At 38.2% G+C, this 18,851-nt stretch overlaps 1 protein-coding gene across 2 annotated transcripts in view; it reads left to right on the forward strand.

Moving 5' to 3' along the window:
* The window catches only part of RASAL2 (RAS protein activator like 2), a 386,680-nt gene that overhangs the window by 191,538 nt on the left and 176,291 nt on the right, over positions 1-18,851 (forward strand). For both annotated transcript variants that reach the window (XM_068986041.1, XM_068986042.1), the window contains exons 2-3: positions 5,712-5,839; positions 18,139-18,265. In XM_068986041.1, the coding sequence (XP_068842142.1) occupies positions 5,712-5,839; positions 18,139-18,265 (255 nt within the window). The remainder of the gene's footprint in view (positions 1-5,711; positions 5,840-18,138; positions 18,266-18,851) is intronic.

An 18,851-nucleotide genomic window follows, 5' to 3' on the forward strand; every position in this document is an offset into this window, starting at 1 on the left:
GACATGAGTCTGAGTGAACTCTGGGAGTTGGTGATGCACAGGGAGGCCTGGCGTGCTGTGATTCATGGGGTCGCAAAGAGTCGGACACGACTGAGCAACTGAACTGAACTGAACTGAACTGAACTGAACTGAACCTGTCTTATATGAGTATTTATAAATCTGTATTTGTATTAATTGCTATTTATTCTCTCAGCTCTTTTGTGCTGTTCTTTCCCCATAAACCGCTGGAGAGTTACCAGTGTTGTTGATTTCTGTTTCAAAATTTGACTCACATAGTCCCTTTCTTTCTTTTTCCACTGTCACCAGTCTATGACCCTAATCATCCCACGCCCCGGCCATTACATTAATCTCCTACTCATTGTATAAGAACTCTGGTCTTTTCCCTACTTCATCTTACAAACTATTGCCAAATTTTCTTAGAATCTTTCGTTGCCTTCCTATTATGTAAGTGGTGGTTTTTTAAGTATGGTCTGTGGGACCCTAGAACCTGAGGGTCCCCTTGATCTGCGAGGTTAAAATTATTTTTATTTGTTTCTTTTTACCGTGTTGACATTTACTCTGATACAAAAGGAGTTATAAGCAAAACTGTTCATGCAGTTGTAGGAATCAAGGCTGTGGCACCCAGCTATGCCAGCAGTCATGCAGTCTTCTCTGCCACACATAATAGGAGGGAGAAAAAGCCAGTTTTCCTTAAGGATATCCTTGAGAACTCAGTGAAAATCTTTAATTTTATTATATATTAACCTTTGGAGTTTATGTCTTTTTAACATTCTGTATGATGAGAGGGGAAGTACACTTAAGTTGCATTCTGAAGTATGACAGTTATCACTGGGGAAAGCATTAATGGAAAGTGATCTGGGACCTAGCCTTACCATTTGTTTTTCATGGAACACCACTTTTATTTGAAAGAACAACTGAAAGACATGACCTGCACTTACCTGAAAATGCTATTAAAGTATTTTTTCCCTTTTCCAACTGTTTATCTGTGTGTTTAGATTTTCACTTATACTTAAACCAAAACAACGTAAAGCATAAGATTAAATATCACAACAAATATAAGAACCCAGGTGTATTCTATATTCAATTTTGAAGGAGATTTGCAAAACTTCAGATGTTGTCACTCCTCTCACTAATTATTTTGTTTTGTTTTGGGAAATAGTTGCATTTCATCAAAAATGTGTTATTTATGTTAACACACAGTAGGTTTGTTCTTGTTGTTAAATGAATAAATATTTTAAAAATTTCTTAGTTTTAATTTCTCGTGTGGTAAATATTGATAGATATAGCCCACATAAACAAAAAAAAAAAAATTCTTTGAAGTCCTCAGTTTTCAAAGTGTAAAGGAATCATGAGATCAAAGATTGTGGAAATTATTAGTCTACATGATAATATCCAGTCTCAAGTACTTTCCAATGGAGTTCATTGTGTAACTGCTGATTCTTTTTAATGTTTCTAAAATTATTCAACTTTTGTAATAAGGGTAGCATCCAGTATCGTTGGTATCCTTACAGGAATTGGACAGTACAAATCTAAAATTTTCTTCCAGTTTTGCTATTAAGATTCTTATTTGTAATTCTAAAGTTGTTACCCTACTCACTAGTGAATTTTAGATACTAAATGCAATTGAAAGTCAGAAATTAGAAGAGAGCTAGAGAAAAAGAGGGTGGGAGTGAGGGAAAGTGGGAGGGAGGGAGGGATTGATAGACTTGGTAAAGTGAAATAAGGCAACATTCTGAGTTTGTCCTGAGTTTAATATAGTCTCAGTAAACAGGCTTTACAAGTATACTCTTAAACGTTCATTTAGCTATGGAAATGAGGACACAGTAGAATGAATAAATTAAATTCATAGGTTTTCAGAAATATTTAGATTGTTACTTAAAATGCCCTTTAAACCTTAACCCAGAAATGCTAAAAAGAACAAAAAATTCCACTTATTCTGACTTCTTGTTTTCTTCCTTTTAATGCAGTCTTATAAAGTGATCAAAATGTGGACCACAGATAGTAGGAAAAAATGTGAAACTACAAAATGTATGACATGGCTAATCAACCTCCTAATTTAGACAGACAGAAAAACTAAAATGTAGAAGTACTGCTTCCTGTTTCATTCTACCTTTAACAGTGGAGAGGAGTAACTCAGGGTCCCCAACATGCTTTATGAGACATTGTCTTGTTTCACAATAGCATGAAGAAACTGGGAGTGAAGCTCAAGTTGGAGAAGGGGAGAGCTTTAAGGGAGACTGTAAGATAATTACTCAGGTTGACACAGGCAAGATAATTCAGGTTTTCTTAAATTCAGTGCTGGTGGCAGATTTATATTTTGTCAGGAACCCTGGGTTTCCTGCTATAATACAGTTTTCCATATTCTAGTTTTTATGGACAGAGCCTATCAGTATCTTCTTGCTTAGTTTGGATCATAAGATTCAGGTTAAATTGCAGGGGGCAGTTTAGGTCATCCATGGCCAACTTACATAAGAAGGTTAGTCATTTGAATGAAAACTTGTCTAGGCCACAAAACCACGACATTTCTGCATAAAGTAGGTGCATCCCTCTCTGTTTAAGTGATCTTGGTATTTGACTCTAAAAATAGGTCTGCATTGTGGTAAAAATGTAACCCATTTGTTTATCCAAATTGTGTGAAGAAAATCAGCTTTGACATGGCTTTTAAATTCAGGCAAGAATCTTTTATCTGCCAAGAGTTACTGAATTAATTCCTTTAAAGCTTTTTGTGATAATTTTAGGAAAATTTGAAGTATAAACAAAACTTTAAATGCTTGAAATGAAAGAGTTGAAGGGAGGAGAGAGTTGGTGTGGAATGGAGAAGCTACTGGTACTGGTGTGCGAAGTTCACAGGAGATAGAAGCAGAAAAACAAGGGGAAAAGGAAAGACAGTGAACTTCTAAAAATTAGTAAACATGTCAAGCCAAGCCCTGGTAACATTATTGGTTCTTGGATCTTGAGTTACTTTGGAGGGTGGTTGATGAGCTCCCCAAACATGCCAAGCAACAAGTTTAGATAGACTTTTAGAGAGCAATGAAGTTAGCCAGAAGGAGCACCGATGCCAATGCGGGACACATATGGGGATGTGAGAAGAGAGGCATACATACTCCTAATGCCCTGAACACTGACCTCTTTACTTTCTACCTATGGTTATGCATATTTGAGTGATTATAGCGTAAAACATCTAGGAAATCATTTGAATTTCCTTGAAGTCGGTCACTACCAGGAATACCTATCATCCTGTGATAAAAAGACTAAAAGTCTATGGAAAGTAATAGTAATGAAGACTCTCACCTAATAGATAAAATGCACTTATTTGTTATTGATATTTACAACTCCCCTGCACTCATGGGCATTTGTTTTTTAGTTTCTTCAGTTTGAAGTGCTCCTCTAATGTAATAACTAAATAGTAGTAAGTAATGTATTTTAAATGTTTCCTACACTGTATTTCTGAGAGGAATTAGCCCTTTATGGCTAAAGAACTTTTGGTATATCTTGAAACATCATAAAAACCTTACCCAATGGATCTAGTATGCACTTAAAGTTAAGATATGTTTCAAGTTTTTCAGTAGCCCAAATGACCAAACAGTTCATATTAAAAAAATTTTGAAGTGATTTTTTTGGATCTCACCCCTAAAGCAAAGGCAAAAAATAAAAAATAAATAAACAAACAAGACTGTATCAAAATAAAAAGCTTCTGCACAGCAAAGGAAACCATCAGTAAGATGAAATGGCAACCTACTGAACTGGAGAAAATATTTATAAATCATATATCTGATGAGTTAATATCCAAAATATATGAGGAACTCATACAACTGAGTAAAAAACAAACAAAAAATACCCACAGCGGTCTGATTGAAAAATGCGCAGAGGATCTGAACAGAAATTTTCCAAAGAAACTTATAGATGGACAACACATATGTAATGTATTCAGCTTCCCTGATCATCAGAAAAATGCAAATCAAAATCAACAGTGAGATATCCCTCACACCAAATGAGAATGGGTATTTTTTAAAAGACAAGAAATAACAAATGATGACAAAGATGTAGAGAAAACAGAACCCTTGTGCCCTGTTGGTAGGAATGTAAACTGGTGCAGTCACTATGGAAAACAGTTTAGCAGTTCCTCAAAAAATTAAAAATAGAACTACCATGCTGCTGCTGCTGCTGCTGCTAAGTCGCTTCAGTTGTGTCTGACCCTGTGCGACCCCATAGATAGCAGCCCACCAGGCTCCTCTGTCCCTGGGATTCTCCAGGCAAGAACACTGGAGTGGGTTGCCATTTCTGTCTCCAGTGCGTGAGAGTGAAAAGTGAAAATGAAGTCGCTCAGTCGTGTCCGACTCTTCGCGACCCCATGGACTGCAGCCTACCAGGCTTCTCCGTCCGTGGGATTTCCCAGGCAAGAGTACTGGAGTGGGTTGCCATTTCCTTTTCCATACAGCCCAACAATTTCGCTTTTGAATATTTATCCAAAGAACATGAAAACACTAATTGGAAAAGCTATATGCATCCTTGTGTTCATTGTGTCATTATTTACAATAGTCATAAATGGAAACAACCTAAGTGCCCATTGGTGGATGAATAGCAAACTATTCTGCCATTGAAAAAGAAATGAAATCTCATCATTTATGACAACATAGATAGACCTTGAAGGTATTATGCTAAATGTAATAAGTCAGAGAAAAACAAATACCGTGTGATGTCACTTACATGTGGAATCTAAAATCTAAAATAAAGAAAACACAACTCACAAGTACAGAGAACAGCGTGATGATCTCCAAGAGGATGGTGGGTGAGATGGGTGAAGGGGGTCAAAGGATACAAACTTCCACTTATAATAAGCCATGTGAATGTCATCTGCAGCGTGGCGATTACAGTATTGTAGTGAATATTTGAAAGTTGCCAGGAGAGTAAATCAAAAAGTTCTCATCAAAAGAAAAAAGATTTTCTAAAACTTATTATGGTGACGGATGGTCATCATTCTGCAGTATATACAAATAATTAACTCATTATGTTATACACTTGAAAATAATCTAGTGTTACATATCAGTCATATCTCAATAAAAGAAAAAGAAAAAAGTAACATAGGAGATGAGACTTCTAGAAGAGTTGAAACATTTAACTTAGGTATTATATTGTATGCCTCCGCCTTTAAGAAACATGAGGGTAATATGTTTAGATCATCTGTTTTTAAGATCTTACTGGCCTCTAGTGGTAATATGATGCTACAGTTTAACCAGTTCTAAAATCTTACAACTGACCAAAAATAAAGCCATCTTGAAGATATAGGCTGCCAATAACTTCACTCTTTCCATTCAAGCTCAACAGTACTCTTGAGTGTACATGCGGCAAGCAGCATCTTCTTCCGAAAGAGATCTTTCCTTTATTCTTGTCTCTGAGTCACCCCCACCCCTTTCTTTTGAATGATAGCTGGTTTTGCCCTGAAGTGATCTCCCATTATTTTAGTGCATATACACTGGTGATTACCATGCCAAACTTGTGCTAACAGTTCTTCCCAAAGTGTTTCAGCCCTCTTTTTTTGCAGACTATAGGGCAAAATCTTCCCTCTGTCAAAAACTGTTTATATTTTCTTCAGAGGAATTTAAGTTTAGGTTTAGACCATCTTCCTTGATTTTGAAGCATCTTCCATTTGAAATGTGAATTTACGAAGCATGGTAGTGATCTGTCCCTTTTGTTTTGTGTCTGTCACACAGATGTGAAAGGGCCACCTACCCACCGTCTGTCTTGTGGCCAGTCACCCTACACCGACACGACCACATGGGAGCGGAAGTACTGCATCCTCACAGACAGCCAGCTGGTGTTGCTCAACAAGGAGAAGGAGGTGAGGTTGGATGTTACTGAGAAAAGCTGCTTCCCTTTTCTGACCAAATTCCTAAAATAATCTAGTTTTAAATTTGCATCCTGATGAGTTACACTTATGAACATGGAGGCTTTATGAATGGAGACTCGTAAGTGGTTCCAAAGCGCTGCCAGTGTTGTCTTGATGAATACGTGATTGTCACGAAGCAGTGACTTCAACAAGACCGGGCTGGATATTCACTACAGGATGGTGAAAGAGATATTGAGCTGAGTAATTTGGAGTGAGAATGAGTTGGATTGTGTAGACCTGGCCCTGAAATTATATCAATCTACGGCGGAGCCTGGTGGGCTGCTGTCTATGGGGTCGCACAGAGTCGGAGATGACTGAAGCGACTGAGCAGCAGCAGCAGCAGCTATTAGAAGGGCTTCCCTGGTGGCTCAGATGGTAAAGAATCCACCTGCGGGAAACCTGGGTTCAATCCCTGAGTTCGGAAGATCCCCTGGAGGAAAGCATGGCAGCCCATTCCATTCTTGCCTGGAGAATCCCGGTGGACAGAGGAGCCTGGTGGGCTACAGTCCACAGGGTCACCCAGAGTCAGACATGACTGAGCAACTAAGCCCAGCACAGCTATTAGAAATTATATTAATCTCGCTTCTTATAAGTAGCTAATGGCGCAGTCAGCAAATTAATTGAAAGAAGTTTAATGAAGGGAGTATACAGAGGTATGGCAGCAAAAGGGACCCACCAGAGGGTGATAAAGTATACATTAAAGCAGTTATCACCCTGGACCTTCAGGGCAAGGGAAAGGAGCAGTTTTTCTGGAACCCAGAGAACTGTAGTTGCACACGAGGGCCAATAGCAGTAGCTATGGCTGTACAGAAGAAAACACAACTTCTACCAACACAGAAATGGCCAGCAGGGAGGAAACACTAGAGAACAAACACGCCTGCTCTCTTTTCCTGCTTGCTGATTTCTTGCCAGTTACCTACTGGCCAAACCTAACTTAAAGCCAAAGGAAAAGATTGCTTTTGATGTGTTCCAGAAATCTGTTTCATAAAGCACAGCAAGGGAGAGAAGGGCAAAGAATAGATCTGGAGAGACAGAATGTACTAAGTACAGACACTGAGTTCTAGGTAAATTTTCTGTGCTTCTAAGTAAAAAAACCCTTGAACTTATGTATATACCATTATTACTTTATTCCTCAAACTGTTACAGTGTACAAATTCTTCCACATCCAATAATTTGTTTGCCTCTTGGTGATTTATCAGATGGTTGACTTGGTAGGGCCAGAAAACCATCTTGCTCCCAACCTCCACAGCATAAAAAAATGATGAGTATGATCTTGACCAAGAAGAGGGATAATGGGGAGGAAAAGAGAAGAAGGGATCTCATTCAGTGAAGGAGAAAGATTAATTGCCAAAAACATATGTAAATGATTAGAAAGCCGTTAAGTAGAATATTAGTTCCATAAGTCATCCCTCCAGAAAAGTGAATTCAGTTGAAGCAAAGCACAAAAAATACATTTCTTAATTCTTACCTGTGGATCCCTCTAGGCTTTTCTCTTCTCTCTCTCCTCCTCCTCTGTACCTTTTCTTTCTCATCTCTTGTACTCAGCATTCTTTAACATCGTAAAGGCAAGGTCACACCAATAAAGCAATTTCGATTTTCATCTTTTCATAGGCGGTACTTACTTGCAAGGGCCTGGCTAATGTGCCCTCTATGAGCTTAGTTATTCTTTTTCTCTAGTCATTGGAAAATGTCCCTTACTTTTGTTACCATTTCCCTACCTGTGACCCTTTTCCAGTATTGTCATATAATGAAGTTTGATTTTATTAAAATAATTCAATAAAGGTCAGCCCTTTCTGGAATAGGATAGTACCTGTTGTTTTGTTTCTATTAAGTAGCTACATAATCAAAATTGGTAGGGTACATATTAGTATAGAATATTTCTAATTATCCAATCTGAATAAACAGATAATTCAGAATGCCCATTTAAACCAATCTACTCGGTCAGCAGTCTTTTATCAGAGCTATTAGTATGGAGTTATATGAACGTATCATTTACCATCTTTTTGCCCTTATCTACTTCAATTTAGTAATGTAAGGAACCAAATAGCCTAAAGATACATAGCACAAGGTCAGGAGCGTGCCTTAGAGAGAACCATGATGTAACCCATGGATTAAATATTACTGATCAATTGAGTAATCCAGGCTTGGACCCCCTTTAGTCCCACAAAATAACTGTCCATGAGGAATGATGATATCTAAAATGATTTCTTACATACTTTATCCCTTTAAAAAAAAATTTGCTTATTTTTGATTGAAGGATAACTGTGCTACCGTATTGTACTGGTTTCTGCCAGACATCAGCATGCTAGCCATCGCGAGTAGCCCTAGACATCCGGGGCACCCTTGTCTTCCACTCTCCATGTGACTCTGTATACCCCCTTTCTGTCTCTGCCTTCCCCTCATCCTTTCCCGCCTCTTGAAACCCTTTCACTACGCCCTCTGCAACTCAGAGTCTGTCATCAGTCGGATCAGCTCTTTCTTTTACCCCTTCTCTGAAGGAGTTCCTTGATTCTAGATCTCCCGAGAACTTGTAGCTTTCTGAGGACACTGCCTTGTGTGAGGCCCTGTCAAGTGAATGCTGTTTTCCCCTCAGGGCCTTCCTACCAGGCTGCCTGTGGTAGGCATCCTTCTCCTTTCATGGCTGCTTCCTGTCTTTTCACCCTCTTTTCCCCTATAAAGTCCAAACTCGGAGTCTTATGTTATAGTCATCTTCTAGCCCCACCCCACACCGTCATTTCTCCTCATTTCTTATTGATTTTAGCTGCTGACTCATCATCATTATCTCCAGCACTACTGCTGCCTTCACTTGTGAGGATTCCAGTGTCTGCAGAGATGATCCCTTCAACACACTGGCTCTAAGTTTCCCAAACTCCTCTCCTCCAAGAATCTTTTCACCTCATTGCTACAGCTTCTTCACGTTCTCAACTGTGCGTGTCTTACTATTTGACCATCACCTGCAGTCTTTCTAGCTCATCCTCTTTGCCAACAGTTTTTCAATCCTTTCGGGACTTATGGGTCATTGATCTTGTCACTTTTCTGTCCCTCATACCTCTATTACCCTCTCTTCCCTCTTCATCCAGCTTGAATTCCATGATCACTTACTTTAAGCTTTGCATACTATTTCCTTGCTGCCCCCACCCCCTTTTGCATCATCTCATATTCACTTGGCAATGTGATAGGTCAGTTAAATCCTGCTGCTCATCTGTCCTGCTCTGCTTCCACACAGCATAATGTGTCTGGAGAGAATCACTCCACTTCACTGATAGTCTTTAACTAATGGCTGCAAACCTCATGTGAGCCTCTAATGTTCCCTGGCAATCACAAAACATTTCCTAGTCTAATTACCGTCCAACTCTCCTGGACTTGTCCTTCTCAATCTGTGCGTGGTGAGGAACCAATTTTTTCCCTATCTCGTCATGAATAAAAAAACACAATAATATGAATTGTGAAGCAAAATGAAGTTTTAAAAAGACAAAAGTCTAAGTCCAAACTTTTTATTAGATTTAACAAAAAAATGAAATTGCAGTCCAATAATAGTCATAATAAGAAAAGAAGAAATAGAATTACAAAAATTGTACACGTTTATAGAGTGTGCTATAAAATGAGATAAATCTACTGGTAACACAAAGCACACTTCTTCTTAATTTCTATGTTGTTAAATTGTTTAAACGAACAACTTGTACAACAAAACAGAACAGTATAGGACCTTGGACTATACTTTGAGTAGCACAATCCAGAATGATTTCTGAGATGATTTTGTTACATTTCCTCATATATTCCGACTCCTCTGTGTTTCTCTACCCTCACTTATAGTTGCTATTTTGCTGCTTATTTCATTAAGAAAATTCAGGCACTCAAGAGAGAACTCTGTTACTATGTCTACACATCCACCAGCAACTATTTCCTTATACATTGATTTCCCTCTTTTCACTGTGGTTGGATTACCCAGGGTCCAGCTGTCAGCCCCTCCCTGTGCCCATTCTTGCTTATTCAAGAATATTTCACTGGCAGTTCTCCCTTATTTCTTTTACATCTTCAACTCTTTGCTCTCTGCTAGATTGTTGCCGTCAGCTCGCTATTATTTCTCCCATTGTAAAAGAAAAAAATAAGGCTGCATTAATCTCACTTCTGTCTCCATTTACCATCACTTTCTCTGCTCCTCTTCATGCAAAAATTTAAAACCTTCTAGCCACTTTGTTTCTAATTCTTCTCTTCCCATTCTCTCTTAAACCTACTTCTTTTACACTCTGACCTTTGCGGCTTTGTGAAAATTACGCTTGTTTAGCTCACTCGTGACCTCCACATTGCTAAATTCAGTGGTCACTTCTCACTTCTTGTCTTACCTCATCTTTAAGTTAGTGGCATTTAATGCAGTTGATCACGCATTCCTTCTCTTAGCACCACTTTCTTCACATTGCTTTCCATGACACCCTGCTCTCTTAGTTTGCTCCCTGTCTCTCTGGCAGTTCCTTCTGGGTCATCTTTGGAGATTTCTCTCCTGCTCTCCCGATCTCAACAAGAGAGTGCTACGGAGTTCAGTCCGTGAACTTCACTTCTTTAGGAATCTCATCCAATCTTATAACTTCGAATAGCCCTCTAAAGCTGATGATCTTAATTGTATGTCTTAAGCCAACACAACTCTTTTCTTGACTCATATATCAACCTGCCCATTATACATCTTTACTTGGATATGACTTTGTCCCTGTTTTAAGCACATCAGGCATGTTCCTACCTTGAGACCTTCTCTCAGATATTTGCATGACTCACTTTCTCACCTCCTCCAGCTCTTTGCTTGTATATCACTTGCTCGATATGGCTACTCTGACCAAATTACTTAAAATTGCAATCCCTCCCTGTATCTCCATTCAGAAATTCTGATCTAATTACATGAATCTTATTTTTTTTCCCCTGTGGTATTTACCACCTTCTAAAATACTATATAATTTATCATGCTTATTGTCTCTTTTATATAAGCTTTTGAAAACGTTCTTTGCTCAGTCGTGTCTGACTCTTTGTGACCCCATGGACTGTAGCCTGCCAGGCTCCTCTGTCCCTGGGATTCTCCAGGCAAGAACACTGGAGTGGGTTGCCCTTTCCTAAGTCAGGGATTTTGTCTGTTTTGTTCAGTATGGCACCCCTCAGTGCTTAGAACAGTTCCTGACACATACGTAAATTCTCAACAAATATTTGTTGAATTAATTTTGAAAAAGCCAGATTATAAACTTTTAATTCCTGAATATCCATTTTTTTAAATTTAAGTTTGAAAGAAGCCGAACCTTCTGTCTTTTCTTTTTTATGTGATAAGTCTTCTCTCAACAGTAGGTGTAATAACATGTTTTTTTTTCTAAGACTGGGTAATAAAAGTGGAAAAAAATCCATAAGATGCTTTTCTGTTGTTGAATGTGAAATTCCATCTTTATTTATTGAGCACCTATTATGTGTGTAGTATTGTGGTTGCAAAAATGCAGTATTGTTAGGAACACATTCAGATAAATTAAAAGTTAAAACCCATATGAAACTAGGAACAGAGGTGGTGGCTGCACACCGTCATGAATATACTAAATGTTACTGAATTACTCACTTTACGATGGTTAATTTTATGGTACATGAATTTTACCTCAATGCAATTTTTTAAGAGGATTATAATATTACCACAAGGGAAAGATTAACTAAGATATTGCCCTGGATACTATATGGTTTAAAGTGGAGAATAGCAAAAAAAAAGGATTTACGGAGAAGTTTACAACTGAGTCGTGTGTTTAGGGACAAACAGAAGCTCACTTGGAGGAAAAGATGGGAAGGATATTCCATGTACATATAAAGATGCAAAGTCAAGAAACATTTCACATCTCTTTGGCAAACTGCAAAATGTTCAGAATTCTTGGAATATAATTTGCAAGGCAAGAGGTGAAGAATAAAGTTCTTTAAAGGCCATGCTAAGGAATTTAGACTTTATTCTGGAAATGATTTGGATCATGGAAAGGTATTTAACAGGGCAATGACATCACATTTGCTTCTTAGAAAAGGAACTCTGTTGATCATGTTGAAAATTGAGTGAAAGGGATTGGAAGGAAATAGATGAGTTATGTTACTGCAATAGACCAGGTAGGGGGTGACAAGTTTACAGTAACAGTTTAATGTCTTAAGACAGGTGTGTTCTACCATTATTAAGTAGGAAAAACTGGATTAAGTCTCTAGGATAAGAAAATGTTAAGGCATACTTATACCTGCTACTTGAATTTTATTTAATATTCTGTTAATTTCATGGTAGGAAAAGATTAGAAATCTTTTTTTTTTTTAATTGGAAGAACCTGAATACACTGTCACTCTTTTATATTCCACCCACACGATCATGAGGAATATAACTCTTATCCTTGGAGTTTTGTGTTTAACAATTCACAATTCCTTGAAACAAGGAGTTTAAGGAATTTCCTGCCAAAATTATCCTAAAAAGCAGTTTTAAACCTTAATCAACTACCTAATCATGGGGGTGTTTATCGCTGTGTTAATAAGATCAAGAAAGAGGGTTCTGCAAGGGTTTAAACTGAATCCTTAGCCAGACGCTGTTGGAATGTGGGCGGATTCTGTTGGTCTGGTATCACTCATGTATTCAGTGTGTGGGGTCTCTTAACGCTCTCTGTTAACTCTGCACGTTTACTGTGCTCAGTGGAAACAGGATGGGCAGGGATGTCCGTGGGAAGCATGCTGAATGCACGAAGCTCCCAGCTTGGGAAGGCAGCAGCAGGATAGACCTGGGCGGAATGCTGAGAGAGAAGTCTGCCAGGAATATCACCTTGAGAAATGATTCACTGATTCGGTAAATTGCTTCATGCAAATTGTGCCAAACAAACATTGCTTATGTGTTATGAAATACACTTCCCTGCCTGGATGCCAGGATAGGCCCCAGCTGGCTTGGCACCAGCATGGTTCAAAGAAGACATAGGAGGCCATTTGAATTCCATTTTGCTTGCAAGAGATAAGACCAAGTAAAGTAAACCAGAGATTAAGGAGCTGAGGGAAAAGGTAGAGAAGACAATCATGACCCCACCCCCAGCCCCCGGAGTGCAACCAGCACAAAAGTACAAAAGAAAGCTGAATTTCTGAGTTTCTTTCTTTTGGCAGTAACAAGCCAGTAAGAATGGCTCCTTTTTCCTTCATTCAAACTCTGCTTTCTGTATCTGGAATTTTAAAAGCTGGGATGCTAGTGTAAAGGCTTCAAAGTAGTAATAATGCAATTTCAAAATATTTTAAAAATATTTTTCTTCCTTTCAGAAAGCAGTATTTACACTCAGATATATTGATGAAAATAGCAGTTAAACTTTGTGCAAATAACTAAAATCAAGTGTTATTTATCTTCGAGTAAACTACCCATGGCATATTTCATTCAGAGCTGCTTTTAAGTTATTCAACAGATACATAATGTACCCCTGTATGTGAATTTACTGTTCAGAGTTACAGAGAATAAGACACAATTCTTTCCTCTCTCTCCAGTACCAAATTTAGTTGTGGGAATAGGATAAATAATTTTAAAATGGCATTTGATAAATAGCACAAGTAAACTGGATAGAATAAAAGAAAGAAATCTATTTATTCTAAAGGACTATAGTCTGTTGTTATTAAGATGCTGTTGGCAATGGCCAATTACCAAAGGAAGCTTAAGAAAGGAAGGGGGTCAGAGTTATGTGTTATGAATATTAATCTGTGGGATGTATTAGAAGAGGGAAAGATAGGAAGGAGACAGACCAATTAAGAGACCACTATTCCTCTGATCTAAAATCTTGAATGGTTTCCCAGTGCTTCCTGAATTATTCATGGCCTGGTATTAAAGCCCTCCCATGTGGTTATAATATATTTTGGTATTCTCTCCCACTTCTCCACCTTAAGAGGCTCTAGCTAAATTGACTATCTCGAGGTTCCAAAAGTAAAAAAAATAGTATATTTACCAACTTCTTGGCTGATGTTATATTTTTTCGTTTGCCTAAAATGGCCCCCATATCTACCTATCAAATATTCATATATTCATTTGTGAGTTGTAACTATTTTAAGGTTTGAGAATCTACTGGTAAGTAAAGCTGTTAACTTATGCAGAATCAGTTGCACAGATGAATAATTATGATCCCATGGATAAGTATAGTGGCAGAGAAAGATCTGTTATTGGAGAAATCTCAGGAGATATGCCCTAACCTGCCCTTAGGGGATTGATAGAAGGGAAGGTTCCTGAAGAGGCAATGCCTGTTCTAGGTCTCAGGGTGGATCAGAGTTGACCTGGCAGGTATGGAATAGAGAAGAAACAGAGAAAAAAATCTTTCAGGCTGAGACAACAAACTCAGCAAAGGCACTGAACTACAACATAGGGAATATGTTAGGGAAACGCAAGCAACTTGGTGTTCCTAGAATGTAAAGTGCGAAGCTGGATACCCAAACAGTGGCCAGATTGTGGAAAACCTGGTATACTATATCAGGAACCTTGTACTTACTCTGTAAGATAGTAGTTTTAAGATACTTTTAGCAGAACAACCCTTTCATTGTAGAAAAGCTTACATAGAAGCCCTGTACAGCAGGTAAACTCCAGATTAGAGTGTGATTGAAGCAGAGATGCGAAGAACTGACTCATTTGAAAAGACCCTGATGCTGGGAAAGATTGAGGGCAGGAGGAGCAGGGGATGACAGAGGATAAGATGGTTGGATGGCATCACCAACTCAGTGGACACGAGTCTGAGTAAACTCCGGGAGTTGGTGATGGACAGGGAGACGTGGCGTGCTGCAGTCCGTGGGGTCGCAAAGAGTCGGACACGACTGAGTGACTGAACTGAACTGAAGCAGAGAGGTGCCCTCCTTGTCACATCCACATAAGAGCGAGCATACCATCTCTTCTTTGAAAATCACTGCAAAGGAGAGCAACTGAAGGCCGTTAAGGCTCAGAATGACATGGTTCCAATTGCATTTTTGAAATACTCTGTTAACCCACATACAGAATAGATTTAAGGGGCAGAATATCACCAACAAAGAGACCATACTAGTAGTTTGGATAAGAGAATTGGAGGCTTTTGGCACCAGCTATGATGGAGTAACTGGTACAAAACTAGCCCTCCCATTGCAAACAACACAAGACTGGACCAAGAAATACACATAGCAGCTATTTTTCAAACATTGGATAATAGGCAGCCAAAGACAGTGGTGGTCACCACTCTCCTTGAAGAAAAAGAAATGTCAGAAGATGCACAATATAAGCCAAAAAAGGTTGAAAGAAAGATAAAAATTTCTCTCATGTCGTATAACCTGAAAGATACACAATTTTTAGAGTAATTCGGTATACAAGTAAATGTGAACCTAAATTAGGACAATTGGAATGTAAGAAATTGTTTTTTTTAAGCTGTCTTTTTTAAAACTAATTTTCTTTGGCTGTATGGCTGACATTTGTAAAACTTTTGCTTAGTTCATTTGAAGATACTTGAAATATTATACCTCTAACTTTTAAGAAGCAGGTCAATATCTTTAAAAGGATAATTTATGTAAGAAGCAAATCAATGGTGTTGTAAAAGGAAATAATTCTTAAGAAACACATTTAGAATAAAAGTAAACACTATTCTCCCTTATATTGAGTCAGAAATAAAATGCCCTAAACTTAAGAGTGATTCTGTGAATAAAATCATTCATCATATTTTAAGTTTCAACTGTGAAAAAAAAAGTCTGCATTGAAACTTTGAGAATTTAATTGTGAGTGACATTTAGGCCCAAATAAGATGCTTGATATATTTTATTTATTCTCTTCTTAGATATGATACAGGTAAAGTATGTGATAATGGAAACCATGTCTTTCTTTTTCCTGGTTATGACCTTTATGAATTTCCACAGAAAGGATTGTAGGTCATTCCCTCCTAAAATATAAAAAATAACTCCTTTTTTCTCTGTGGCTTAGGTCTTCATTCGTAGGCATTTGGGGGGAACTATTGCAAAAATAGTTATGTTTGTTTATTCAGGTTCATCTGTTTGTTCAAAAATCCAAACTGCTTCCCCCCCCCCCCCCCCAAATTTACCTCCATTCTGTCCTAAGGCAGGTAGAGGATACATTTTTACCTTCCCTACTAGGAGGGGGTTATTTTAACCTCTGGGCGCTACTCTTTTAATTATTTAAGTAGATATCATTTCCATCCTGAAAGGGTCAGATGACTTAGATTACTGTTCGTAAAGTTTTCTATTACAGAGCTTTTGGAAGAGTTAATGTCTTTACTGATGCTATTATTTGATATCCCATTATGTTTTAGAATTTTACTTTTCTTAATTCCACTAGCAGTAACTGTAGTTATGGCAGTGAAGAAACGGGGAATTTTTAGTCTTATGAAGTGTGAAAATTTTCAGTCCTTATGAAGACATGAGAATTTTGCTCTTCAGACTCTCAGTAATGCAGAGAAAACCTCCTTTGGTATCGTCCCCTTGACCCAGTCATAGGACTTGAATTACTGAGGCAAACCAGGAAGCAGATACACTTAAGCTAGTATCTGTCCCAGTTTTGCTGGATCAATTGATGTGCCCATAGTAATCACCTGGAGAAATAAATTATTCCTCATCTGTAGAAAGGGGATAATAATAATAGCTCCCTCATAATGGCACACGTGTAAATCCTTAGCTTCGTGCATGGTAGGAACCTAATGCTAGTCATTATTGAAATTTGTTTAAAAATGTCTATATTGGAGCCATAAGAATTAGAGACTATGATTAATTGTTGCCGAATTGGCTGCCTGCCCCCACACCGGGGCCCTAATCTAGGCCGAGGGGTCTAGGTCGAGGAGGTTCTTTTTTCCACTCAGATTCACACAACCAATAATAGCGAAACTGGTGCTGAGAATAGAATGGCGCATAGTTTATTCAGTGACCAAAGAAATAGAGACTTGTAAGAATTTAGTTCGCAAATCAGCTTCTCAGCCTCATTCAGGTGGAGACACCATTTATATAGAAGGGCTGAGGTAAAAAGGACAGAATTTCATAGAGAAGGAGGATATTCATGAGCTGTCTGAGGACAAGGGTGTGGTTTGTACACAGGACTGAGGGGCACCCCTTTTCAGTCCTTATGTGGACTTTTCCAGTTGTCACGGCAATTGCCAGTTGTCATGGCACTCGTGGGTGTGTCATTTAGCATGCTAATATGTTAACAGTGAACGTATAATGAAGATCAAAGTCCACTGGAGATCAGGTCTTCCGCCATCTTGGGCCTACTTGGCCCTAGCCAGTTCTTGTTTTTCTCTCTGTAACTTCCTCTTTTTGTGATTGAGCCTGAAACTCAGATAAGGGCAGTTAGTGCCCATTTGAGTGAGGGGCAGGGGCATGATTCTGAGGCCTTGGTACCATAATTCCTGACATAGTTTGCCAAACTATTTAAGATGTTATGAACACTATTCTTAATTCCGATAGAGGTTACTAATAAAATCTCATTGTGAAAAGTTTTTGCCCTTCTCCCAAAGTAAGATGATTTGGTCTTTTGCAATTACCAAAACTGGGGGAAGAAAAAGGAACTTAGAGCCATCTCATTAATTCAGAATGATTACCGGTGTGTAAATTGTAAAACAGTTAATGGCATCAGGCATCGTTTATACCATTTTTAGTTCTCATTCCACGTGTACAATCAGAAAAAAAAATTATTCCAGAAAAAAATATTTTTCAGGATTTCAAAAACTAGTCTCACTTGTGGAAGAATATATGCCGTTTTATGCATGTATCTGTATGTTTTGACTAAAAACATGTATAGATAGTATTGTATTAACTATCTCTAAGTGCCTACTTCTAAAATTGGAGAAAATTTGGGTGATTTTACGACTTTTGTCTAACAAAACCTTCTTTTACAAGAATTTTGGACCGAAATCTTTCTGGCTGGGTGTATTTCCATTACCTTACTGAATGGTGGACAGAATTGGAACTTGTGCACAGGTTTCTGATGTGAAAGAATCTTAACTTGTGTGGGTGTCTTGTTTTTGGTTCCAAGCTCCTCAAACAGATACACACCTGGATGTGATTTGAACAGACTTCATGAAAGCTCATTTACATACTCACCTTTCCTGATCTTTCAGTTTTCTTTTTTAAAGAAAAGCTTCCTGAAAGGAGTTAGTAATACTTTAACCATTGTGTAGACTTTATTTCTCCATTTCTTCTGTTTTGCTCTGATGATGGCATACTCCTACCTTTATCACCTAAAAATGTTATTCAGTCAGAAGGTACTCATGGCACAATTAAGCTTCATCTCTTTTTTGGTTTACTAGATACCTGTGGAGGGAGGACAAGAGCAGCAGGCAGATTCCACCAAAGGGCGATGCCTGCGGAGAACTGTCAGTGTTCCTTCCGAGGGTCAGTTTCCTGAATACCCACCAGAGGGCGCCGCTAAACTGGGTAAGCTGCTATGTAAAAGGAAAGAAATTACTAATTTTTATCCAGTAATTTATGGACTTGTTATTGAGAGTGTTACAATAAAAGAAAACATCTTGCATTTACTGTTAAGTAAGTACTTTAAAATATAGTCAGAGGTCATTAGAAAGTTTTATTCTTTATAACCAAGCGATAGCAAAGTTGTTTTACAGAGATAAAATTTATCTGAGCACTAGTGTGGTTGTAGAAAAATCCTAGGCATGTCGATTGATGTGTTTCTGGTTTTACTGCTTGACTTTAAATTTTTAGAGAGTGTTAGATGGTCCTGTTGAGGCACTAGGGAGTCAGTTTTGGTTGAAAACTTAGTATTGAATGGCTTGTGTCCTGTGCACATAACTACTGGTGTTGTCTTACATAGTGTAAAGTCGGATTAGGCTAATTTACCTGAGCCAATTTTATATGGCCCGTGGAAGTTATTTTCAGGCTTGTATTTAGAGTGGCTGACACAAGGGAGACATCAAAAAACCCCACTTGAGTTGTTACATACTAAAGGAAGTAATGTCAGTATCAAAGCAGTTCTTTCTCTGTTTCTCACCAAATGAATCTGTTT

The sequence above is a fragment of the Capricornis sumatraensis genome, chromosome 14, assembly GCF_032405125.1.
Source record: "Capricornis sumatraensis isolate serow.1 chromosome 14, serow.2, whole genome shotgun sequence".
Taxonomy (NCBI): Eukaryota; Metazoa; Chordata; class Mammalia; order Artiodactyla; family Bovidae; genus Capricornis; species Capricornis sumatraensis.